Below are 27,007 nucleotides of genomic sequence, written 5' to 3'. Positions count from 1 at the left end.
ATCCTGAGTGTAACATTTTAGCTTTTTATGGTAGCCAACCATGCTTGGGGAGAATGTCCTGCTTCAATGACTGGCTTTCCCCAGGGTCAGAAGATTGTTCAAGGTTCCTGAATAAACTGCATTGAGAAGAACAAAAAAAAAAAAAAAAACAGAAAGAAGGAGAGGAGGACCTCCCCTATCAGTGGACTTGGGGAGAGGCATGCATGCAGAAAGGGGGGAAGGGTGGGACCGGGAGGGGAGGAGGGAGGGGCTTATGGGGGGATACAAAAGGAATAAAGTGTAATTAATAAAAGTTAATTAAAAAAAAAGACTGGAGAATCAAAGGAGCACAGAGGCTTCGAACATTGTTTCTTCTCTAATTTCACCATGGACAGATTTCCTGTTGGGAAGTGATACTTCCTAGCAGCTTCCTATTGCTCTAGTTGTGGCAGTATCTTGGGACAGGAAATGGCAGCTCTGCTTATAGCACAGCCATTGCTGATGTTTTTATGAATATGTGTTCTCCCACAGCAATGAAATTTGTGAGAGACCTGTGGTGTTTTGTTAACATTTATTTCCTTTGAGAAGTGACTGGTGAGAGCCAACATTAGATTTCTGGAAATTTTACCTCTGGTTTCTGTTGAGGTGTCTGCAGATGAAGACCAAACAGGTTCAAAGTGACCTGGGGCTGTTTAGAGCTGGGCACTCAATGATAGGTGCGAAAGTGTCATCATTTAACATCTGAACAGCACTTTGTTCTCTCTGGCAGGCTTGAGAACGGTGATGGGTGTAGCATTCTTTCAAGGTACCTACAGAAAGACAGCCTTGGTTTGCTTGAGCTGTTGGGCAAGAGCACGACTGAGAGTGAAGTGGCCACATCTGTGTGTTCTCACTACCTAACTCACACACGTAAAGAGTGTGAATGTGGAGGGAGGGTGGGATCGGGAGGGGAGGAGGAAGGGGCTTATGGGGGAATACAACGTGAATAAAGTGTAAAATAATAATAATAATAAAAAAAAGACTCATAACAACAACAAAAAAAAGAGTGTGGATGTCAAGTGGAGTTCTTCCCCTCACTCCTCCCTCTCCTCACTGACCTTCCACGCCTCACCTGCCCGTCTGCAACATCCTGCTGCTCTCTTCTGTCTCAGAGTGTTCCCTGGAGCACACCGTGTCCAGCAGGTGTGGTGTGGTTTTCCTGATTAGGCACTGCCCTACCCTGCTGCTGCTCTTGTCCTCTGTTGCTATGCTCAGCTCTGTTCTCTCAGGGTTAGCCTATGGTGTGTGCCCTCAGCTTTCCACACTTCCACCACGGCAGCATTCAGAATGACTTTATGCTGTTGCCAAAAATATACTTAAAAAAATGAAGAGATGAGAGGCCTCCTTTTGACACTCTAACCACTGTTGTCCATAGCAACAACTCAGACAGTGCATGCCCTGGGACAGAATAGCTCATAATTGGTGAAAGAATCCCCCCATTGTTGATGTTTAGATCACTTTAAAGGTTTTTCTACTGTGAAGCAGGGAAATGCAGCAAACATCCTCTTACATGTGTCTTTGTACTTGGTAGTTAGCTGTTTCTACAAGAGAAATCCGGAGGGATGAAGTTGCTGAGTCCTGATATGCGTGTGTAGATGTGTGTTGGGCTTATATATACATGTGCTGAAATGCTGATTACTTATATGTTCACATGCTTACACCTGCATATGAGCTGACATGCATGTGTGTTTAGGCGTGCATATGCTTACATGTATGTGTGCTTAAATGTGCATGTGCTTAGGGCTTTGAAGTACATTGGCAGGCCGTGTTCTCTAGTTTTATAATCCTTATCACCAATGTGAAGGATCTTTTCCTCAAACCCTCGCAAAGGCTCAAGGGTGTAATTGTTAGCTCTTGTCAGTTTGATGAATCATAAATTATAGCTCATTTCTATTTGCATCATTAGTTGCTGGTGAACTTGAACTATTTCTTTTTTCTGGAGGAGCTCATTAGGCATGTGAATTTCTGCGCATTTTAAAAAACTGCTTTGGAACTGGATTTTTAGATTTAGAGATGCTTGATCGTGTTTTTGTTTGAATTATATATTTTCTCATTTAAGAATTAGTTTTATAATTTGCATAAGTCATTTTACTGGTTCCATTACTTAGCATAGTTTTCTGTAGAGGCTGGAATTCTTTTGTGAGTAACTTATTCTTTTGCTTTTTACGTGCAGAGGTGCGCATAATAGTTTCTGGATGCTTGCCTGTATAGAAATAATCTCAGTTGACACACAGTGTTTGGGTCATCGTTTTTTATGTTTAGACTCTGGAGACATAGTTATGGTGGTTGGTTGGTTTTGTTCCATTCTTCTTTCCATTTAGCCACATGTCTGTCCCCATGCAGTCATTCTGACATCTCTTCCACGCATAATTGGTCAGCAGTTTACCAGGACCAGACAGATGGCTGTTGCTGGTGTGGAAGGGAAGGGGCTATGCTCACTGCACCTTTTTTAGTCTCTTCTCTGTATACACTTGAGCCAAGGAGGCCATGTGATAATGTCTTTACTCATTGTTTCTCTGCATCTACTCAGATCCTTCTCTGTACAATTCCCATCTTACAGGTAAGACTTCCTGGTTTTCTGACTCCTTGTTTTTTTAAATATATATATATATATATATATATATATATATATATATTTATTTATTACAATTTATTTACTTTGTACCCCAGCTGTAGTGCCCTCTCTCGTGCCCTCCCAATCCTGCTCTCCCTACCTCTTCTTTTCCATGCCCCTTCCCCAGTAGACTGATAGGGGAGGTCCTCCTCCCCTTCCATCTGACCCTAGTCTATCAGGTCTCATCAAGACTGGCTGCATTGTCTTTCTCTGTGGTAAGGCTGGTAAGGCTGCTCCCCACTCAGGGGGAGTAATCAAAGAGCTAGCCACTGAGTTCATGTCAGAGACAGCCCCTGTTCCCCTTACTAGGGAACCAACTTGGAGACTGAGCTACCATGGGCTACATCTGTGCAGGGGTTCTAGATTACTTCCTTGAATGGTCCTTGGTTGCAGTATCAGTCTCAGAAAAGACCCCTGGACCCAGATTTTTTTGGTTCAGTTGCTCTTCTTGTGGAGCTCCTGTCCCCTTCAGGTCTTTCTATCTCCTTCTTTCATAAGATTTCCTGTACTTTGCCCAAAGTTTGGCTATGAGTCTCAGCATCCATTTTTATACTCTGCTGGGTAGAGTCATAATAGCCAGAATCTGGAAACAACCCAGATGTCCCTTAATTGAGGAATGGATACAGAAATTGTGGCGCATTTATACAATGGAATGCTACTCAACAATTAAAAACAAGGCAATCATGGAATTTTCAGACAAATGGTGGGAAGTGGAAAAGATCATCCTGAGTGAGGTATCCCAGAAGCAGAAAGACACACATGGTGTATACTCACTTATAAGTGGATATTAGACATATAATATAGGATAGTCATACCAAAATCTGCATACCTAAAGAAGGTAAGCAAGAACGAGGAAGCCTGGGAAAGATGATCAGTCTTCACTCAGAAAAGCAAATGGATGGACATCAGAAAAGGGAGAAAACAGGGAACAGGACAGGAGCCTACCACAGAGGGCCTCTGAAAAACTTCCTGTGTTAACTTTCTTTGTTTCTGCTCTTTTTTATTTAGTGCCTATTCCTCTGACTTTTGAAAGAATTATTTGAACTGACATTTCTCAGTCACTGATGTTATTTTCTGTATTGCTGGATTTATTGGCTATATCTGCTTTATGTATTTTCTGCCTTAAATAAATTTGCAAGTGTTTACTAATTATGCAGATAATTAAAATAATATATCCCAAAGTGTATAATGACAAATAACCCATGCTTGTTCCTCTTGTTCCTTCCCAAGCACCAATCTTTAGCACATTTCAAGGTGTTTCTTTCAGAATTTTGTTGTCTATTCTACACTGACAGGGCTTCACTATTTTTGATTTATTAAATTTTTACATTTTCAGGCTATTAATAGGAAGACTAGGCGCTGTGTCTTTTTCTGTACGGTCCCTTCATTTCTTTTCCCAGAAGCAGTCAACAGCATCTACACTGTGGCTCAGGGATGGTAAGCCACTACAAGCCAGGTTGCACCCTGTGGTTTTGCTGTCACTGTTCAGCTTTCAGTGTTTCCCGACAGGCTTGCTTGTCTTTCTTGTTTCCTTGCAGTCTTTTGAAGGTTTTTCAGTAATTCCTCTCTGAGCCCCTAGCCTTCTCTCTGATTGCCCATTCTCATGGGAACCTGCATTCTGTATCCCTCTCCAGCTGCTTGTGGACAGGTTAGATTTTTGGCTGTTGAGGGTTCACTTTGTCTGCCCTTGTCATCAGCTTCTTTCTCGGGTCATGCCCACTGTCTTTCTGGATCCCACGACATCCTCTTTTCTGCCTATAGTTATTCTGTGCAATAATTCTTCGTTGTTCCAGATCTGTTGTCTTGGCATTTGTACAACATATAGACCAAGTGGGAGAGAGACCCTCTTTTTCCTTAAGATTGTTGCAATTAAAGAAACATTTTGAATTATTTAAAGAACATTATTTGCTTAAAATGCTTATGAAGAGTTTTCTGTTACCAATCACGCATTGGAAAACCAGACTGAAATTGTTCAAGTATCTCTTTAAACTTTACTGATGTTGAGGATTTTAACCAGGCATGTGCCACGTATGCCACAGATGTTGACTCAAGTCAAAAGTACACATTGACTATAGTTGCTTATTATTACATAGTTGCTTATATTATTTTGTGTTCAGTTGTCTATGTCCTGAAAAATTATAGGTCCACAGGAGGCTGGAACAGTAGATGTAGGTTCTCCCTGCTTGCCCTCATCCATAAATGGAGAAAAAGTGGCTACTTCTGTCTCAGAACTCTAGGACTTTTATGATCATCTCTCACTGAAGAAAAACCCCAAGCCAAAGGTGTAGGGAGAAGGCCGCTTTGACACTAGTTGGGTGGGAAGTGCCATCAACAGCTTGTTTCTGGTCGGGTGGGGAAGTAGATACAGAGTAATAAAGTCATCACTATAGTGTGTGTAGTTTGCCATTTATGTGAATGGTCATTTATGTGATCTGCAGAGAAGCTGCGTGTATCGTGAAATTGTCATGGGATTCCACTCAAAATCACCCAACAATCCCTTCAAGTTTGTAGCCTCTCCCAGGGCCTTGTAAGAGGAAGACTGTGACGTTAAATAGCCTCATGGTTCCCTGGTGTTGAGATGTGAGGAGACGTGAAGGAGTGTCAGGTTTCGGCTGGTAGATGGCCAGCTGACAAACAGGTTCTGCCTAAGGAGTAATCACATGGAGATGTGGCTTACTACAGGGCACTTCTAATACCTGTGGTTAAGTTCCTCAGTGTGAGAGGACTTAGGGCCAGGGAGTTTATATTTAGGAATTTGCCTTAGGAAGCATGTGAGGGATGGGAAGGGAGCCAGGGAGGGGCAGAGCCTGAGAAGGTTCACACCCAGGGAACCGCTTCTAAGAATGGTAGTGGCTTGACCTTCTGTGGCTGGCCAGGAGGCATCTCCATCAAAAGAGGGGCAGGTACCGGAGATGAGCAGCCAAAGGTTTGAGGAGTAGCTGTTTACCGAGCTGCAGGTGGCCTCTGGGCTGGGGACCTGGGGACTCTGACAGCATTTGATGGCAGGAAGGTACAGAGCATCCATTGGGAACTGGGGGCTGACTGAACTTTCCGTATCCCATCGGAGTCTAAAACAAGAGGCCAGTTAGATGAGAAGATTAAAGCAGATCCAGCCATAGCCTGCGAAGCTAGGACCTAAACCAGGACACTTAGCTAAGCAAGAACAAGAGGAGGGCACCACACCCTTCTAGCTTTGCATGCTGAAACAACAGGGAATTAGAAAATAAAATTAGCTTGCACGATTGCAGATGGGGACAGATGCCTTTTTACTTGATTTTTTTAAATTCCCACAAAAACCTCAAGCAGAGTTAATAATGTATGAAAATTAGGTACCATGTGTGCTCTCTGCTTCGTAATGTTTTTATTAAGCAGCTAGTTGATTTAAAAATAACAGAACACGACAGTTGACACAATGGCAGACTCTGGTGTGTATGGAAACATCCCCCTAAATGCTCTGTCAGGTTTTCCATTACATAAGAATATTTTTAAAAATGCCTTCCGAATTATCACATAAGATAAAATTATATCAAGCTGTAGTTTGATAAAACAAATTGTTCAACTATAAATTCCAGTTGCTTTTTTAAAAAATGGCTTAGTCAATTACAGGTTTCACATGGGAATATGCAGATCTCTTCAGTGTGTGGTAAATGCAGACATGGAGGTAGATACAGACATGCATTTTTTCCAATGTTTTGCTGGTCATTTCCTGATTAGACCCTTAATCACTCTCCCCACTCTTTGTCACCTGGCCTTTGAGAAGAGGGACAAGACAGGGCAAAGAGGTTTTAGACCCATAGGTTTCCCACCAGTTCTGAGAGCAGAAATGGATGTGTGTGACATTGACCCACAGCCATGGGCTATCTGGTGAGTGTTCCTTCCTCAGAGTTTGAGTGCAGGCTTCTCTGAGAGTTTCATTCACATGTATAATGAAATATGATCATACAGAACCCCTGGCCCCATTTCTCCTTCAGGCTCCTCCATGGTCCCTAATGCCTCCCTCTCCTAACTTCCTCTTTGTTCACAACACACAGTGCTGCCCCTATGGGTGAGGTGTGACATGATGGAGCACTGGAAACCCAGTGGCCTTTCCCTAGAACCACACTGCTCTCTATCCCTTGCCAATACTGTTGAGTGCAGGGTCCTGCCATTCCCTCAGTAGTTTGCTCCCGAGGACATCGGGCACATCTGAGGACAGTGGGCTCCCCTGGTGCAGTCCCAGGGCTGGCTGGGTCTCATGTACCTGCATGGCACTGGGAGAAAGGCCGTCTCCACACTCAGCCTGGCAGAGGAGATACAATGATCAAGAAACATACCTTCCACAAGTCTCTGTAACCTAACAGTGAAGTTTAGTGATTTAGACAACAAAGTTCATGGTTGACTTTACTTGGCTACTTGCTTTTCTTACATATTGCCTTAGAATAGTTAAGTATTCAGTCAAACAAGCAAGGACAGCAGCTGCGAATCTCTAAGGCAAGAGAAGGACCAAATGTGGCTGAGAGGACCTGAAGAAGTCGTGGTTTGTCCGCTAGCATTCTTTGTTCATGGACACTTGGAGAAGATGGCATTGTGGAGAGAAAAGTTTGCAGCTATTGTGTTTGGGCATTTTGTTGCCTTTAACTCGTACCCATCTCAAAAGACCTGGTTGGGCATGTCCTTCTTTGCAGCATCCTGTAGCTGCCAGTGTTGACATCAGCGAGTCACAGGTGTGGGCTAGCAACCCAGAGGAGTAATGCCTTGTAGTGCTTAAAAGGTAATTATGGGGGGGGGCATTTTAGCTGTGTGATTTGTACCATAAGACATTCTTGGAATCTCTGTAAGGGGTTGGTTGGAACAGAACTTTCCCATCTACACCAGGGTCTATAAAAACCACAGAACTGACTTCATGGGGCTTAACTTTTTCTTTTGTTATTTTCTTCCCTCTCTAATTAGATTTTGCTTAAATGCAGGACAGAACAGTCTGGCAGGAAATAACCAACATTAAAATAACTCAAAGACAGGATTGTACCCCACATTATCCTAACAAGAGTGGGAATGGGATTTGCTGTTCTAGGCCTGGCAGTCTCGGTAAATCCCAGTGTAGGTGAACGTTTGCTCCAAAGAGAAGTCAGGTCAACTGGAGGCTTGGCTGCAGTCCTGAGACCTGGCTTCTGCCCAGCCTGACTGGCCTGGACGTGGCTTTGGGCAAGCTCTCTCTTTACTGACCTCATTGTGCTCAGAGTCAATCTGGGAGTAATAACAGCTGCTCATGAGTTCTCAGAATCCCAGAGGGGGAACCATTGGCTGACAGGATCTAAGGGGTCGTTTGTTTCCTCAGTGTGAAGATGGAGAACTGTGGTAGAGTTTTCACCTTAGATGTATGGGTCCTTTGAGTATGGAGGCTGATTCCAGTAACAGAAATGGTATGACCAGACTTGGTTGTTTTTTTTTTTTTTTTGGGGGGGGGGGGGTGTGGACTTATCACAACAATGTCATAGCTCATCTACAATTGCTGTGATTTTTCACTGTTGTCGTTTATTATGTTGAAATCGAGTGTAAGGTACCATCTCCCTCTGACTGTGATCCTTCCATCAAGTGTTAAAGTGTACCTCACTTGCTCCGAAATAAACCACAAAGAAGCCAGTTCTTGGGAACCCCTGCAAAGCTGAATGCACTGCTTTAGTCTGGTAGGTTGAGGTGTCTCCAGGGAGGTAGGTGGGGCAGGGAGACACCATACCCAACCCTTCCTGCTATCTCCGCTTGGCCCTTCAACCTTGTTTGGTGTAGCTAGCTGCATATCAGGCGACTGTGCCGGATTCTTCAGAGAGTGGAGTCTTTATGATTACAAGGTCTGACTGAACATGAAGGACCGGGTCTCAAATCCTCTGACTATTAATAGAGATACTCCTCATCCCAACTGCCACAGAAGCAGGAGTCACCTTTCATTCTATAGTTTCTGTTACCATGGCTCTGTCTGTCCTCATCACGAATATATGTGTCTCTAAAGATGCCCCAAGTAATGGTGTGTGTGTGTGAAAGAACAGGGTAGTGATAACAAGTCCCTGGTTATGTGGTGCTTTGCACATCCAGTGCCCTGAGTTTGCCCTTTATGGTAAAGCAGACGGGGCAGTGGGAATCAAAGGCCAGCCTAACTCCGCTTTCCTCTTGCCATTGAACTGCTACCGTCATTAGAGACAGATATCCCAACCCTGAAGCTAGCCCCTCATCCGCAAGGGGCCTTCACACATCTGTAGCTGGCTGAGTTCTTTTCCTTATCAAGGCACTTGTAGATGGAGGGCTCTTTAACCACTGCTGAGAATTGGGAGCCCAAGCCTCCCTTCCCTGCAAGGCCTGGTCTGCTTTTCCAAACAGAATTGCTCTATTCATTCACATTTCTGAAAGTCCATCTGCCATTTTTGTATGTGCCACAGATGCCCCTACCATTATTTTACCCTGACTACCACTCACATTTGGAGCCCCATGCACCGTACTGCCTCCCCATCCGCTCTGTCTGGGGCCTTTGGGATGAGTCCACCAGTGGTTTTCACATCCTTCACTCCTGGCAGCTGCTCCAGCTACTCCCCGAGGGGCAGCACAGCCCAAAGTTCTTCCTCACTCATTCCCTTTGCCGCACTTTCACTGGGACTGGCATCTGGTTTTTCAGCTTTCCTTGTGTGAATCTCCACTTTCAGCTTCTGTCTTCCTGCAGCCACTTCCCACTCAGGCTCTGCACTGCCTTATGCTATCTTCCATCATAGGCCTGACAGTGCGGCAGATGTCCTGGGTAAACAGGAAGGGTCTGGGAACTCCCAGGTCCTTTGCATTTAGGTGGGCTAATGATGAATCCGCCATATGTACATTTCAGGTGTTTACAGCAGAGACAGGCTTCTGGCAGCTAAGTGGGGTTACCAACCATTTCTCTGTGGACAGTAAGCTCCAGAGACGAAAGTGCCGAGCTACTCTCTCTGCTATGATGCTGTCCCCTGTCCAGGCGTGGACTATAGCCTATGCTCAGGACATATCTGTTAAATGAAGTTAGTATGTTGAGAGAGAGAGAGATTGTATGGTTCCCCAGACACAAGGTGGGGGTTTAATACCTAGAGGCCGTGGGTTTGGTCTGTCTTAGTTGTTCACATGCTGCCAAAGCTAGAGAAAACTTGTAGCCTTGCCTGTGACCTCTTCACATGGAGTGCAATGGCTGGTTTGTGGGAAGTTTGCTCTCAGCTTGCAAGTGTCCCAGACCACATTGCTTTTTCACCATGAACAACATGATTGTTATCGCTAACAGAGGAGCCCTGCTAGGGCTTCAGAGGCTTCTGTGCCTTGGAAGCTCTTCCTCATCCCAAGAGTTGTGCTGTGCCAGGGTTCCCATGTGGTCAAGGTCAGTAAAGAAGGAAGGTGATGTCACCTCCCATATACAGTTTGATACCCCTGCCGTTCCAATAGGTCAAAAACATGGCCTGAGATCAGACGCTATTCCCCTTGAAGCAAGACGCTTGTGCATCAGGGAAGGAAGGAAAGAGGGGCTGGGATGTGACTAACTGTGGTTGTCATAGTGGCTTCTCCATAGACTGTTCAGGGTGATGACAAATTGTCTTGACACCTGAAGAGTTAGCAAACTCATATGGTGGAAGAGCAAAGCAGCATCCAAGCAGGTGATTTCAGCATTATGCTTGTTCAGACATATGTATAAAAATGGGAGCATCCTTGGATAGGGCTTGCCATCTTCATGATAGCCCAGTTTTCACTGTGTCCTTTATATTTAGTTTTGTGCCCGCTGTATACCTGGTCGATTCTTCAGGGTGTTTCAGTATGCAGGCTTGGCTGCAGAGAGTTTATTCTTAGAGTATGCAGTTAGAGTGTGGGGATATTAATGAAAAGAGTCCTTCATTTTGATCCCCTGGAGGGGTCTTTCTCTCCAGAGCTGCCTTTGCAAGGTTGGATTTGTCTCTAAGGCATAAAAGTCAGTCCTTGGGACAAGATCTACTTCACAATGTGAACATTTTCATCAATGCCTTAAACAAGCAGAAAAGAAAAGGCCCCAGAAGCAGTCAGCATCAGCACTCGTGGACCCACAGTGCTTGCTTTTCTCTTAGATGTGGATCTCATGTTAATTTGAAAGCGAGATTTTCTGTATGAGCCCGTGCACAACACCATGTTTTTCTGTCTCTTTTTCCTTTCTCATTCGCTCCTAAGAGGGAAGGGTAGGGAGGAGAGGGTAATGAAGAGGAAAAGAGAAAAGGAATACTCTATCCTCTTGAAAGAAAAAGGGAGGGAGGGAGGAGAGAGAGAGAGAGAGAGAGAGAGAGAGAGAGAGAGAGAGAGAAGACGAGAAGAGGAGAGGAGAGGAAAGAAAGAAAAAGAAAAAAATTAGTCCATCTGTTTCTTTGCCCTGAGATATAAATTCTACCTCCCGGATACCCTGGACCCAGTTTTCCGAGAAAAGGCTTAAATTTATTAATTTGGTTCACAGTGTTCTCCCAGAGAACTTTATTTGGTGGCCTGGAGCCATGTGGGATTGGGTTATTTTAAGATAAGTAATGTAAGAGAATCAGCGTTGCATGGTTGGCAGAAACATGGCTGTGCCTGTTGTTTAAAGAATTAGCACATGTGATTTACAAGCTTGGCTCATGGTGGTGGGAGTCAGGGTTAAGGTGAAGTTCAAGCCTAAGTCTACATTTGTACAGCATGGGACAATGCTTTGTGTCAGAGCTACAGCTGATGGAGCTGTGATTCCCCTGAGACGGCCCTGTCCCCTGGGATCATACCCGTCATCCTCTCTGTTGGGCCCTGGTATCAAGAGCAGCAGAGCAGGAGGCAAAAGGTGGGAACACAGCAGGCCTCGGTGAGGTCTGACAGTGCAGCTGGCATTCAGTTTTGGTACCTGTAATATTCACATTTCCTGTATGTTACCTTGAAAAAGGAGAAACAAAACTGAGAGGGCCTCTTACCTTTTGAAACAAATATATTTTCAACACCTGTCTTGTATAACATTTGTGATTACCCTCTTGTGTGTGTGCATATGTGGGTATCTATCTATGCTTCTTGCATACAGGAGTAAATATACATCAAAAGGCAGCCTAACACAGTATATGGCAGAATACTGACTTCCAAATTTTTAGGTTTTATGAACCGGAAATATAGAAAATAAAAGAAATTGGGAGATTTAGCATGTATTGTCAACTTGTATTTACCATTATTATTATTATTGCTGTAGTTGTTTGTTTTTGTGTCTTTTTCAAGACAGGATTTCTCTGTGTTGCCCTAGGTGTCCTGGAACTCACTCTATAGACCAGGCTGGCCTTGAAATCAGAGATCTGACTGCATCTGTCTCCTGACCATTGGGATTAAAGGAATACACCACCACTGCCTGGCATACCAAAATTATTTTAATTAAACATTATTTTATGGGTGTGGGTGTTTTGCCTAAATATATCTCAGTATGCCTGGTTTCCATGGAGGACAGAAGAGGGTGGTAAGCCCTGGAATTGGAGCTTTGACGTGGGTGCTGGGAATGGAGCAGAGTCTTCTTCAAGAACAATAAGCATTCTTAACTACTGAGCCAATTCTCTAGCCCCTGAAATTATTTTCAAATTTTAGCAAAATACGCATATAATTTGCTATCTTAACCATTTTTGAGTATAAATTTCTGTACCACTAGGTATATTTACAAGATAAGATGATTAAAAAAAAAGAAGACAACAGTTGCCCATCTGGCTCTGCATCTAAGCCGGATGGGCAACTGTTGGGCAGGTGAACAGAATTTTAGGTAAGAACTGGGAAATAGTAAGAGCTGGAGAGGACAGGGTCTCCACAAGGAGAGCAACAGAACAAGAAAATTTGAACACAGGGAACTTCCCAGAGACTCATACTCCAACCAAGGACTATTCATGGAGATAACCCAGAACCCCTGCACAGATGTAGCCCAGGGCAGATCAGAGTCCAATTGGGTTACATAGTAATGTGAAGAGGGACTGCCTCTGACATAATCTGATTGGCCTGCTCTTTGATCACCTCCCTCTGGGGGGGAGCAGCCTTACCAGGCCATAGTAGAGGACAATACAGCCATTTTTGATGTGAACTGACAGACTAAGATCAGAAAGGAGAGGAGAACCTCACCTATTAGTGGACTTGGGGAGTGGCATGCAAGCAGAGGGAGGAGGGAGGGTGGGATTGGGAGGGGAGGTGGGAGGGGCTTATTGGGGGATGCAGAATGAATAAAGTGTAATTGATGAAAAATTAAAAAAAAAAAAGACAGAGAGACCCTTGTCTATCCTTACGGTTTCAAAAAAGAAAGAGGTTTTCAATGCCAAGAGAGAAATTAAAAAAAAAAAAGTCATCCTTAGTGTAGAAAGCCCTTCCTTATCTGTGTTAGAATATATAAAGTAAATATTTGTTCATGGAAAATAATGCTGCAGAGAAAATGCAGCAAAAGTTCTTGTTACCATTTCCTAGATTCCTCGCATTTAAAAATGCTAAAAATGTTAGCCAGGCTCGGTGGCCCATGCCTGCAATCCCAACACTCAGGAGGCAGAAGCAGGCAGATCTCTGAGTTCAAGCCCAGCCTGGTCTACAAAGTGAGTCCAGGAGAGCCAAGGCTCCACAGAAAACCAAAAACAACAACAAAAAAAACAAAACAAAACAAAAACAAAAACAAAAACAAACAAACAAACAAAAAACCCAACCAACCTAAAAAGGAAAAAAAAAACAAAAACAAAAACAAAAAAACAAACCCAAAACAGCTAAAAACTGGAATGAGCTGTTTGTTACTAGGCAGACAACAAGCTTCTGTCAGCCTAAAGTCGGCTACACACCGAGAGCTCAGCGTCGTCGGTTTTGTCTTTCACTGGGTGCCGGTCAATGAAGGAGGTTCCGTGCTGACATACACTCTGCCGTGAACATCTTTCCATCTGCTCTCCATGTGACCTGTGCAAATGGCTCATGGCCTGGCCCTAGTCGGGAGGCAAATTCTAGCTCTGGTCTTGTTGTTAAAGAAGTGAAAGTGGACAGTTCCAGGTGAAGCCTGTGTGCGTCCATCCCACCATGCTTTCCCCGCTCCCCAAGTCAGCCCATGCCTTGGAGCTGTCTGACTTTCCCCCCATTTCCCTGAGCGTATCACAGCGTGCAGTGAGTACATTCGCAGTGTGTGGTGTGAGCTCCTCACAGTGTGCGCTGCATGAACTTTATGCTGTTGGCGTGTGAGTCCCTCATGGTGTGTAGTGCTCTCTGAAACTTTGTTTGTGCACAACATGATTTTTAAAATCTTGTCATTTCTTGTCCTTGTAGATGTGTCTGTCCTACAGTATTACCTCTTGTGACTTTAGCATTTTATAATTATCTGTTCTATTAGTGGGCATTTTCCAGTTCTTTTTTTCCTTGATATTATACTACACATTCTTATGAGCCTTCCTCTATGCATGGGGTAAAATTGAAAAAAAATTTTATTAATCCTTTGAGCATTTTATACAATGTATTTTGATCATATTTAGCCTCTTCCCTAAATCCTCTCAGAACAATCCCTATCTTCCAACTCACCCAACTTTGTGTACTCTCTCTCTCCTTCTTCCTCCCTTCCACCTCCCTCCCTCCTTCTATCCCTCCTTTCTTCTCTCTCTCAGTAGTTGATTGGCCAGGTGGTGGTGGCACACACGTTTAATCCCAGCCCTTGGGAGGCAGAGGTAGTCTGAGTTCAAGGCCAGCCTGGTCTACAGAGCGAGTTCCAGGACAGCCAAGGCTACATAGAGAAATCTTTCTGTCCTTAAAACAAAAACAAACAAAACTCCCCCAAACATAAAACGGGCCCCCACTTAAAAACCAAACCAACCAACAAACAAAGAAAACAACAATAAAACCCCCAAACCATTGCCAGATCCAATTTGTCTATTCAAATGCTCTTGGCTATGTGGTCTGTCTACTCAAATACTCTTGGCTATGGGGTATGTCCTGGAGAGTGGTTGACCTACTAGAGGGCATACCCTTAATGGAAAAGCATTGGTTGCTTCTAGGAGAGGAGGAGTCTCTCCTAGAAGCAACCAATGGCCAATAGCTCCTCAGAAGGGGTGAGACTTCCTAGGCCCCTCCCACTGTTCCATGCTGAGCTTTTGTCTGGCTTGAGCTGACACGGGTCATGTGCATGCTGTCACAGTCACATGGTTCATATGTCCGGTGCCCTGTTGTGTCTGGAAAACATCATTTCCTTGTAGTTATCTACCACCTCTGGCCCTTACAATCTCTCAGGGGTGGGGTCTTGTAAGGGAGGTTGCCTGGAAAGAAGGTCTCTGGATCAGTGGTGAAATTCAACACATCTAATTAGCACGTCAACCAGCCTGGTTATTTGGTATAACTTTTCAAGTTAATGGACATTGGGATAGATAGTACTATAAGCCAGTCATTAATAAATTTGGTGTCTTGGACCTAATTGAAAGCTACTGATTGTTCATCAATAAAAGGTTGAGTTCAGAGTCTGTCTATAAAAAAAGCAGTGCTCTGGAAGGCAGTATGAAGTGACTGCGTATTTGGACATGGGGCAGAGGCCAGCTGGGAGAGGCTAGCCCTTCACTGAATTTTTTTTTCCATGTGATGGAGAAAATGCCTGCAGACTTGGTCTGGGAAGCAGATGGAGCTGGGTGTTGCTGTCTCTCAGGCTTTGGTACAGATGCCTTTCTTAGTTCAAGAAAATCTCGTGAACCAAAACTTGGCTAGTATTCTCTACAGGCCTTTATGGAGAGGCTGTACCGAAGCTCAGTGTGAGCTGGCCTAAGTTTCTTCTGACTGTCTAGTCTGTGGTTACTTTGAAACTGTTGGGGAGATATCAAGGGAAGAAACAGGTCATATTAGAACATGTGCTGTTCCACCCCCACCCTGCAGCTGGACGCACCAGTGGCTGGTGGCCCATTTGTGACTACCGTTAGCATTAGTAGGAGCACATGGCTTGGGTGGGTCCGGCTTTAGGCTCAGGAATGAATGTAACTGAGACAATGCTCGGTGTATCTTATTTCACAGTCTTCTCTGTTACCTTTAGCAAGCAGAGAAACACTTTGAACACCCTTTAAAACATAGCAAGTGGGAAGACAACAGCGAGAAAAGCTACAGCAGTATCAAAAAAATGGTAATAAGCTAAAAGCCTTTGCCATTTAAGGCGTTCTTCTGAGCTTGCAGAAGAGGCCTGTGGCGTGGCGCACATCCCACGTGCTGGTGAAGAAGTCAGAGTGGCATTGTAGGTAGCAGGTAGTAAATCTGTGGGAGGATTCAGGTGCAGTTTGATCGACGTTGTGCATAGTTGGACCTGTGAGCCCTTGGGCTAATCGAGGCATCAGGCAGAGGCTTTTCCTGTGGTTTCCACCTGGGAAGTCCTGATGCGTTGACTACCTAGTCACATCTTCACCACTTTAAAATATTTTCTTTTTTAATCAGCTGTCCAAGCTGGAGAAACAGCAGCAGAGAAAAGAGAAGACCAGAGCCAAGGGGCCTTCTGAGTCAAGCAAAGAACGAAACACTCCCCGAAAAGAAGACCGCAGCGCCAGCAGCGGGGCGGAGGGCGATGTGTCTTCGGAGCGGGAGCCATAGATGCCGAAGTAGGAACTCAGGTAGGAGGTTCCCACATGGGTACCTTTGTCCCCACACGTTTTAGGGGACCAGAAATGAATCAGGGTGAGCTGGCTGCTAAGGCAGTGTTCATCTTTGCACATTTGTCATGGCATCTTTAAGTGGGCTACTTTCCAGCCCAGAGGAGGTTATTGCTGTACATTGAAATGTGTGCAGGCAGGATGCATGCACATGACAGGCCCACCCTGTAGACAGGTGTGTGTCCCCCCTGCATTGCTCATGCCACACTGCTTGGCCCTGACTAACAACTGTGTGTCCTCTTGCTGTCAGGCTCATTTCTGTCATTACTCTCCCACCCTGTCCGCATTGCCACTCTTACCTGAGCACTCCAACAGAAGCCAGTGTCCTCTAAAGTCATCTCTCACTATTGCCTCGTTTGTATTTTACCATCATTCCATTCATCCTGCATGGCACAGCCATTTATTTGTTTATTATATTGAGAGAGAGAGAGACAGAGACAGAGAGAGACAGAGACAGAGGCAGAGAGAGAGCGCTACTACTATATAGCTCTGATGGGCTCGAAACTCAACTATATAGGCTAGGCTGTCTTCATACTCACAGCAGTATTTCTGCCTTTGTCCCCTGGGTAGTGAGGCTACAGGAATGCACCACCATGACCAGCTAGCATTGTCCATCTACTCTCCTGAAACGATGCCAAGTTCTTCATTATATCCATGCCAGGATTGTGTTGAGTAGCCCCAGAGGCCTCAATGACCTTCTGTTTCAGTTTCCTCTTTACATGTAATTATCAAAGCCCCTTATTTGATGGACACTGGACAAATACTGAGTACAGATGTGAAGGGTCCAGGCCTGATCTTATGAAGTTCACACATTCAGGAAGAAGAACAGAAACAGTGGTGTCACAGCCAAGTGCATGTGGCATGGGAAGAACAAAGTGTGAGGTAGAGAGGGCTATGAAGTTGACCTTTAGGGGCACGTGGAACTGGGAGATGAAGGACAAGAGCAGGAATAGCTGCCAAGGCAAAAGTGAAAAATGTGTGTTAGTTTTTGGTCACTATCACAAAAACAGCTGAGAAAGGCTTATTTTGGCTCACAGTTTTGGAGGTTTTAGCCAGTGATTTATTGACCCTGTTGAGTTTTAAGCCTTTGGCAAGGCCATATATCAGGGCAGGGGCACATGGTGATACGAAGTGTTCACCTCATAGCTAGGAAGCACAAAGAGAGAAAGGGGAGGAAGAGAAGGCTGAGACTCCACAGGCTCCTTTTAGGAGCACACCTCGAATAACCTGAAGACCTCCTGCTGGGTCCCATCTCTGAAAAATTCCACGGACTCCCAGAGTGCCACAGTGGAGACCAAGCCTTGACTATATGCACAGTCGGAAGACTCCAGATCTGATCTACAGCAAGGTCGCAACATTATTTTATTGGAGGATTATAAATGACAAGATAGCTGGTTTTGGAAGAAAGGAAGTTAAGGTTAGCTGAATGGTTGGGTGCCAGAGCAGAGAGCGTAATGCTTCTGTGAAGTTGGGGGGACCTGGTCTGTAACTCCCAGGAATGCAGACTTCATCCTCGGGTAGTGAGGAACCTCTGAAAACAAAAGAGCACAGTCCGGCGTAACGTGAAAAGTGCATCCTCCAGCTCTGGACAGTGAGGCTGGAATAGACAGGTCAGTGTGGAGGAACTGCAAAATCCAAAGAAATAGCAGGGGAAGGGGTAAAGGATCAGCTTGGTGATGAATCGCTGTGAGCATTGGGGCCATCTAGAGTGGTGTAGGGACAGGTGAATGCACAATGCCCAGGTCTTGTGTCTGTGGGGCTAGGGCTGAGGAAAGGTCTTAAGCATGCATTTTGGAGCCTTCAGCTCATAAACTGATTAAATCAGGTCTGAAGACAGGGTCATCCTGGAGATGCCAAACTGCCAGAGGAGCGGTGGCCAGCAAGGCCTTTTCTTCCCTTCTAAAGGCAGTGCCTCTAAGATGCCTATAGCTTTGAGGACGTTCATGACAGATCCTGAGATACATTAGTAATGGTTGGGTGCATGAGTACCCAGATCAAAGAATGAACAAAGAGGTCAGAAAGACTGGGCCTCTGGCTCACTGATAGCTGGGTGGGGGGCTGTGAAGGAATCCTCTGCCTTTGACTTCTCCTGTACCCTGCCTGCAGCGCTGAGCTTTCTTCCAGTGTACTTGGGGGAAGGTGACGATGCTATAGTAACTGGTCCTGGTGACTTACCTCACATTCATGAATGAGTGAAGTGAGTCAGAGAAAGGGTCACATCACATTGGCCCTCATTAGTCACAGCCACCAACTCACCAGTTTCTCATTTTGATGCTCAGGCCTAAAGCCACTGCTTTTTATTCATGAACTAAAAAGCATGATGTGGGTCAGTTGTATACAAAATGTGATATTTGGTTTCTAATTAATATGATGTATTTATGAGTATGTGATGGCATTTCGTGTGACTCATGTAATGCATAAACTGTCTGTTCCTACTCTGTCTAAAACTCGATGGTTTTCCTGCTGGTGGTCAGTTTTGTCATACAAATACTGCTGATGCTACTGGTTAATTATCTGTCTGGAGGAAAGAATTGTGACATGTGCAGACAGGGCACAGTGGGACAGGATGAAGAGGGATGATGGAGAGGAGGCCTCCAGCATCTGTGCACAGTGCCTGCCGGACCCACGGAGGGAGGCATTGGAAGATGGGGCCTCTGCGTCCACCCACTGAGGAAGGCCAGAAGGACCCAACCTGTCAGGCTCAGTTGTGTCAGGGAGCACTGAACTTGTTCAGAAGTGGGCACTGGCCTGGGCCTCCAGCCGTGGAACCTATGACGGAAGCAGCCACCCAGACTTCACTCTCTTGACACTGTAAACATGGTGTCTTTTCTCTCGACTTCTGCTAGACTATAAAAAATAACCTTTTTCTGGAGAATTAGGGCTTCAGCTACAAGTTTAATACAAATTAAATGTTTAAACTCCCATAGCAAAATGCTGGGAGAAGGATAAAAGCATGATCACTCATCTGAAAGAACCAAACCCAGCTCATCAGGGCAAGTACACATGCTGTGCACATGTTATGTGCACATGTGTATACACATGATCTGCACACAAGCATGTAGACACATGCTGTGCACATGTTACTAGAATATGCTTTGTGTTTTCAAACATTTTGAACAGTTATAATTCCAGCTAACTGATGACTCTGCCTAATATTATTGCAAATTTTACAAATGTAATGTCTTGAGTTTTCCTTTAACTATATCTGAAAATCCTTGTTTTACTTATTGAGGGATAAAGGATTTGGTTACCTTTTAAGTCAGCACAAAACAGGATAATTTGACAGCTTCTATTTGCTTTGGATTTGGTCTCAAAATAATTCTTTCAAAAAATAATTTTTGGGGAACCTTATATATGAGCATTATATGTATGTTTGTGTCAATTCCACCCTCCTTTCCTATTCCAGCTACAGTGTCCCTCCTCCTTCTCAGACTCAGGATCCCAGCTTTAATTATTCTTGTTACATGTATATACATGTATTATATGGAGTCACTGAGTCCATTTAGTGTTGCCTGCATATACTTGTCCAGGCTGGCCATTTGAGGTTGGGCAACCTCTGTTTTCCCTGGAGGAATCAAATTCTCCCTCTTTCTGCAGACATTGGCCACCTGTAGCTCTTCGTCTGGGGGTGGGAACTTGTGGGGTTTCCCTTGTTCACGTTGGTTTGTTAGCTGGCATTGTCAGTATACCATTCTTGCTCAGGCAAACATATTATGGACATTTCATGGTGCATTTTGTTGTCATGTCTTTCAGATACTATCTAGCTGCATGTGTCTTAGATCTCTGGCTTTTACAATGTTTCCTTCCCTCTTCCATGATTTTCCCCAATTTTTGGCATAGGGGTTGCCTTAGAGCTGGAGCTGGTCACCCACAGTCACTTATTCCCTGGATTTTGATCAGTTGTGGATCTCTGCCCAGAGTCTGTAGTCTCCGTCTGTTGCAAAGAGAAGCTTCTTTGATGAGGGGCAAGGCATACACTTAGAAGATATAAGAAAATTCAGGATATAGTTAGGAATTATATTAGTTCAGGAAAGTGTCAGCGGTAGGTTCTTTCTTAGGGTTTATGATCTCTCCAGCCATGGATAGTTGGCTAGGTTTACAATACCAGGGATGAATTCTGTCCTTTAGTCCAACTAGATAGCTGCCGCAACCCCCAATATGAAATGCCACCATTGCACCAGCGTGCATGCAGTGCCAGTCCAGTCTTTGTTGTGTCTCACAGTGTCACCATAGGGTAGGACTGCTGACTGCATTTTTTCCTTGGCAGTGTATATAGCACCGAGAGCCCCTCAGGGAGGAAGTTTCCAGGTCATTTCCAGCACTATCCCTGTGTCTGGAGCATGGTGTCTTTAGCAGTAGGCTCTTACCTTCGAATTCTGGAAGGTAACCAAGGGCAACAGCAATAGCCCGTTTTGTTTGGGGAGAGTCTCAGACTCCAGCCGTAATTCAGATCCAAGGCAGCTACAACAGAGCCTGGCAGGGAGAGTCCCTCTGTGATGAAGCCCTCTGGGTCCCCATTCAGCTAAGGACCAGTGAGGGGCTGGGATGGACCGACCTCTGAGAATTGGGCCACATTTCTGGATTGGAAGACTTAGAAGGGGCTGGACTAAAAGACACGTGCTACTACAATAGTACGTTTAGGTTTTGTCTTGTCTCTTTGAAGAAGTTTGTCATCCCAACAGGCCACAAAATCAACCTCAGATATTTCGATATGTGTGAAAGCTGAGTGAAGACTGGCAGACCATGACCTTGCGTTTGTTTTGCTGCGTGGAAGAGACTGCATTTTTCTTTTGCTTTTCTTAAAGAACAGAAAGAGCCCTGGGGAGCCTCTGGGGCCAGGGGAGCTGCTTTGAATTTCCAGGGCTTGAGAGGAAAAGGGAAAGGCAAAGAACATAAGATGAGAAACTCACCATTGGCTGCATTTTTCTTTGAAAATGATTAAAAATGCTTCGTGGCTGGGAGGATATTCCCAGGGCAGGGCCATTTCTCTGTCACACTGCAAATGCTCCTTTCTGTTTTAGCAAACAGACATAAAAGTGCTAAAATTAGCACTGGCCTGTGTTCAGTCTCATTTCTTCAGCTTCCTCACCCTGCTCTGCAGGATGAGAGGGTTTTCGCTGAAGCTGTGACTCAGTTGTTTCCCTGTTACCAGGCTGGTGTTGGGGCAGCCGGGGCTGGCAGAGCTCTGCGTTTGTCACCTGTCACTTCATTTGAGTATTTACTTAGCTGCTGTCATTAGGGATGAGAAGAGCTCTTGACCAGCACCCACATTTCATTCTCAAATGTAGCACACTCAAAAGCAAACAAGGAAAGTACTTGGAAGCCGCCATCTGCTTGCTTTTCCAACTTGACCTTTGTTGGAATAGTGAGATGCTGCCATCTTGGTGGAGTGTTTTTCTTCCTAATGCGCCGAGTATAGTAGTTGAGTAGTGTGTGTGCCTGTGTGTGCATGCACACGTGTGTTTGAGCTAGAGTTTACAATATGCATTGTAAACGTCTCTAATTCTGCTGTTAAATAGCACCATGCTAAGTTACTGCACAATACTGTATCTTACCAGTTCCTCCTTCCTTGTGGCATTTGGCCATCACTCCCACCTGCCACATGGTACAATCATTGGTACATTGTTTTTTGTTTTTTTTTTTTTTAACTGTTTCCTGAGTTGTTATTTTAAAGATGAATTAAGGTTAAAAAAAGATTGTTTGCCTTCACTTCTCTGATTATGGTTTTTCCTTTCATGCTGTGAAAACAGCTTTCTGAACTATTTCATGTTCCTTCTGTTTAAAGAATTGCTTTCCATATTTCTTGAAGCACATATTTGAGGAAATCTTTATAGTTTTTTCTTTTGCTTTTTGAAGGGTAATTTTGCTGCTGTGTTCTAACTGGTACTTTCTGTGTTTTCAGTATTTAAATGTGCTATCTCTCTCCTTTTCTATTTCTTTTCAAAATGTATTTTTAGTTGCAAGGACATATAGTTGTATATGTTGTGTATGTTATGGTGTGTAGTGTGACCTTTCAATACACGTGTATATATGTCAGATATGGTGGCATGTCTTCTGCCAAAGACACATATTGCTTTGTTGTTGTTTGGGACATTCAGAATCTTCTGCACTCGCTACTAGGAAACATTCCATTTTTTGTCAGTTGTTGTTATCCTGTGGACATGTGACAGAGCAGGGGTAGTCATTCTGATACAGCTGATACAGCTGTTAATCTAGGGAAGGAGAGGGAAAAGGGGCTCTGGAGGAAGGCACCCAGTAGCATTGGCCTTTAGGCAAGGTGCTGTGGGCCAGGGTCTGAAATAAGAAGCTTCAGTTCCCCAGACACAATGCCATAACTACTCATACAGTTTACAAGCAAGGGGTCAGCTCCACACTGCAAGGAAGCAGGTTTAGTTAATATGTAACCTGACCACAGTCAGGTTTTCTCTGGGTTCTTGGGCAGCATGAGGTTTAGCTCTCGTGAGAACCATGTGGCTTGTTGGCTCTTGGCTGCAGATGTGAGAAAAGTGGGGCAGGGCCACAAGATTCTTCATACTACCATCTAGAAAAGTGGGGCAGGTTCTAACACCATCCCTTTGCTTCCTCTCCCCAACACCCTTCCCAGAATCTAGTCACATTAAGTCTATTCCCTACTTCTCTGAGAGCAACTTTGTCTTTTCCATAAAAGTAAGAACATGCAATGTTTGTCTTTTTATATGCAACTTATTTCTGTATGTAATGTTTGCTGCTTCCATCAACATTGCTGGAAATGAAACAATTTCATTCTTTATTGAATGGGTATAGAATATTCCACTGTGTATGTTAAACACATTTTAAAAATCTAACGATAATCACCTAGATCGATTTCGTTTCTTGGCTGTTGTGGATAGTGTATTAATAAACACATAAGTGTGTGTTCCTTCAGAGCACTGATCATGGTGCTTGCCAATATGATCCTTTTAGTGGGATGGATAGATCATATGGGGATTTTGTTTCTAGTTTTTGAGAAGCTTTTATGCTGTTTTCCATAATGGCTGTTCTAATTTACATTCCCATCAAAACTATGTCAAATTTCCTGTTTCTCTACGTCCTCAACAGCATTAGGTAGTTTTCACTTTATAGCAGTAATTTTCACTGAGAGAGAATGGTATTGTGGTTCTTATCTACATTTCCGGGACGGTTGGTGATAATGAGTTTCTCGCATGCTTATTGGCTATTTGGATGTCTTTTGGGAAATGTCTGTTCAGGTTATTTGCTCATTTAAAAATTACATTGTTATTTTTTTAAAGTGGTTTGTTTGAAGTTCTTACATATTGTAAAAATATATCTTGTCTTACAGTTTACAGATAGTTCCCTCATCTTCTAGGTTGTCTCTTGGCTCTGTTGAATGCTTTGCTCTATAGAAAGCTTATAGTTTGATGTAATGTCATTTGTCATTTTTTCTTTGGTTGCCTATGATTTTGCAGTCATATCCAGATGTTTACCCCATGATGTCCTGAAGTGAAATCAGCTTATTAAAGCACTAGTTACAATAGCAAAGAAATGAAACCAACCTAGGTGACTCTCAATAGATAGATTTTTAAAGTGTGTTTTACATAAACAATGGAATATTCTATATCCATTCAATAAATAATGAAATTGTTTCATTTCCAACTTCTTCTTATAATTTTATAGTTTGAGGACTCACATGTAAGCCTCTTACTTATTTTCAGTTGATTTTTGTATAATGTGAGGAGGTGGTTTAGTTTCTCCTGCATGTGGACAGTCTACTTTCCCCAGCACCACTTTCCAGTTCCCTTTGTTCAGTGTGTGTCTTCACTGTGTCTGTCAAAAGGGAGGTGTTTATAATGCATGGTTTTACTTCTTGGTTATCTAGTCGGTTCCACTGGTTTAGCGTGTATGCACATGTGTGCCATGTTGTGTGGGAGCTGTTGCTTTGTAGTATATTCTGAGGTCCAATATTATAACCCCTTCAGCTTTGTTATTTTTCTTTAGAATTGCTTTGTGCCACTTGGTTCCATACATTTTTAGGAAGTTTGATTTTTACAATTCTATGAAGGATGTCTTTAAGTTCCACAGTCTTTAAAAATTTTAAACACTTAATTTTTTAAACACTTTGAAAGTTGCAAGTGTCTTTAAAATACCCAGTCTCTTAATTGTGGGCTTGTGTAAAATAATAAGAAGAAAATGTTTTAAATACATTAAATGGATTTTTACTCCAAAAGGGAAAAACCGGGGTATAAAACAATTGCACTTAAAACCAGTTTGTACCAGTGTAACTAGCCCAGTGTCCAACCTCTGGAACTTACTCATAAGATTCTGGGTGCCACAGGGCTGGGGATGCTCCGCTTTACTACCTTTGCCATCCACAGCACACACAATTTGTCTCATAGGGTCAGACAGGCTCCTTTCCCCTGCTGCTGTCATCCCAGGGAGGTCATCCTAGCACCTCAGATATGCTGGGGTCTTCACTGTAACAGGCTGCACAACCACTAATGGCCTCCCTTCTACCCCTACCACATGGCGCCTCAGTTTCTCTCTCTGACCCCTACAGTTCTGGGACTTCACTGCAGCTTAGGCTGCGCTTTCACTATTAGGTGCTTTACCAGCAGTGCATTGGGTTTCTCTGATGGATTCTCACTGCTGGTGTTGCACATATTAGAAAATAAGTTGGCAAGTAGCTAGCGTTGTAGTTCCTGGGCATTGGCTGTCAAGATTCCCTAGAACCTGACGGTGGCTACTAATACAGCTCCTAAAATGTCTGAAGCTCTTAGTCCTCAAGGTCTGGCTGATCTTTGAGACCCATCCAGTGACCAAAACCTGCAGTTTCTCTTTGGATCTTCACAGCTTTCTACCTTTCTTTAGCCTCAGGTTTTCTCTATATTTCCAGTTTCTCTTGTTACTGTTCTAGTTACTTTCTGTAACTTTTGAGCTGCCTCTCTTTGCTATGGCTGCTGTCATGGCTGCCACTACCCTCTCATTTTGCTGCTTCCACAGTTTCTGTTGATACAATGCTGATGTCCCAGCGTTGCTTTTGCTGTCTTGCTGCAGCTGTCTCCACTATGGGTCTGCTGCTGCCTCTTCCTGCTGTTGCTATTCTTGTTGTCTGTCTCAGTCTGTTACTCCCACTGCTGCTGGGTTTTTGGTGTTACTAGTTGAGTCTGCTCTACTAATGATTATCAGAAGTAGATAAGAGTTTTCCATGTGGACCTCTGAGTGAGGGGAGCAGGGGCTGTCTCTGTCATGAACTCAGTTGTCTACTCTTTGATCACTTGCCCTTGGTGAGGCAGCCTTGCCAGGCCATGGAAAAAGACAGGCAGTCCTGATGAGACTTGATAAGCTATGGGCACATGGCAGAGGAGGAAAACGCCTCCACTGAAAGTGGACTAAGGGAAGGGGATAGGGGAAAGAGGGAGGGAGGGTGGGACTGGATAGAGTTGAGGGAGGGGGCTTCAATTGGGATATATAATGAATAAATTATGAAAAATTAAAAATAATTAATAAAAAAGTAGACAAGAAAAGACCACGTAAAAGCATTGAGCTTTAGATGATACGTGAAGACAGAAAGAGCAAACTGTCAAGGAGCACAGACCACTGAGAACTTGTTACTTGGACCAACTTAAGTAATGTGATTAGTTCAGGTGGCATCAGAAAGTGGAAAGTAACATGTTATGCAAACAGAAGGAAATGTTTTACTGAAGGGATAGTACTCTACTTACAACAAGTTGGACTGTTAGTGTTTGAGAAGCTGTTTTCTGATGGCAACAGAATCACCAAGAAAAACATGGAGCAGGAGAAAGAGATCGGACCAGAAAGGGTCCTGGGAACCCCATGTTCTGGAAGGAGTTGAGATACTCTGAGGGCACGCCTATTACCAAAGGAGGAAAGATGCACTGGATCCTCTCCTCACTCAAACTGAGGAGTGGATATTCCTCCCTTAAAGCTCAGGATGAAGCAGGAAGAGATTATAGATAGGGACAGCTTAGTTTTGCCAGAGGATGAGCAGAGAGGCCCTAAGGAAGCTGATCAATGGTGAGGCCACCAACAAAACCACATCTCCAAGTTGTTTTCTTATCCAAGAGCCTTTTCAAGAAGTTACAGAGTGGGGACTGTTGTCCAGATCTGTTCTGTAAGCATGAACTGCTTCTTGACTTATCACCCATGCTTAAGAAACTTCAGTGGCAATCACCAACCCAAAACTCCCATAAATTGCAGAAGGAATCCTCATGAGAGTAATTTTTGGTTTTCAGAAAGACCATTAAAGAAACGACAAGTGAATTTTTCTGAGCACGTCAGGCTTCATTGCACATCTTAACAAGCAAGACGTGGCACACGAAGTTCTGCGCATAGAGATGCTCGCTTTGCTTCTGGAAAGACCAGCAGGTGACAGTGTTGAAGTAGCTATCAGCTTGCTCAAAGAAGGCAGCTTCAAATTAACACATGTCACTAGGAGGAATAAATGCTATTTTTGAAATTTTGAATTTCTTTAAAACCCCTCTGAAATTGGCAGAGGGGTTCAGCAGCTGATAGGTTATATTTGCCGTACACAGAGATGGATGTGAGGACCACCTGCCACCTGAGAAGGACTTGGCTCACATCTTCCACTGCTCCCTGTGGAGAATGACTGTAACCCAGTAGATATTCTTAATGTTGTCAAGATGGATCCCAGGCTTGTGGAGAACGAAGAGAAATACAAACTATTAATGCTGCAATATGATGCTTCATAGCTGTGCCAGCAGAGGGCTTATGGGAGCCTTTTTAGGCTCATTAGCTGGACGACTTTGCATGCTGAAAA

At 44.0% G+C, this 27,007-nt stretch overlaps 1 protein-coding gene and 1 pseudogene across 1 annotated transcript in view; both read left to right on the top strand.

Moving 5' to 3' along the window:
- Dtd1 (D-aminoacyl-tRNA deacylase 1) overlaps positions 1 to 27,007 on the top strand; it is a 169,569-nt gene that overhangs the window by 131,905 nt on the left and 10,657 nt on the right. The window contains exon 5 of the mRNA XM_021636818.2: positions 16,022 to 16,194. Within this exon, the coding sequence (XP_021492493.1) occupies positions 16,022 to 16,174 (153 nt within the window). The 3' untranslated portion in view covers positions 16,175 to 16,194. The remainder of the gene's footprint in view (positions 1 to 16,021; positions 16,195 to 27,007) is intronic.
- On the top strand, positions 23,243 to 26,684 carry LOC110548484 (pre-mRNA-splicing factor CWC22 homolog; annotated as a pseudogene).

This window comes from Meriones unguiculatus, chromosome 4 (genome assembly GCF_030254825.1).
Source record: "Meriones unguiculatus strain TT.TT164.6M chromosome 4, Bangor_MerUng_6.1, whole genome shotgun sequence".
NCBI lineage: Eukaryota > Metazoa > Chordata > Mammalia > Rodentia > Muridae > Meriones > Meriones unguiculatus.
This window is presented reverse-complemented; position numbering and strand designations above follow the sequence as displayed.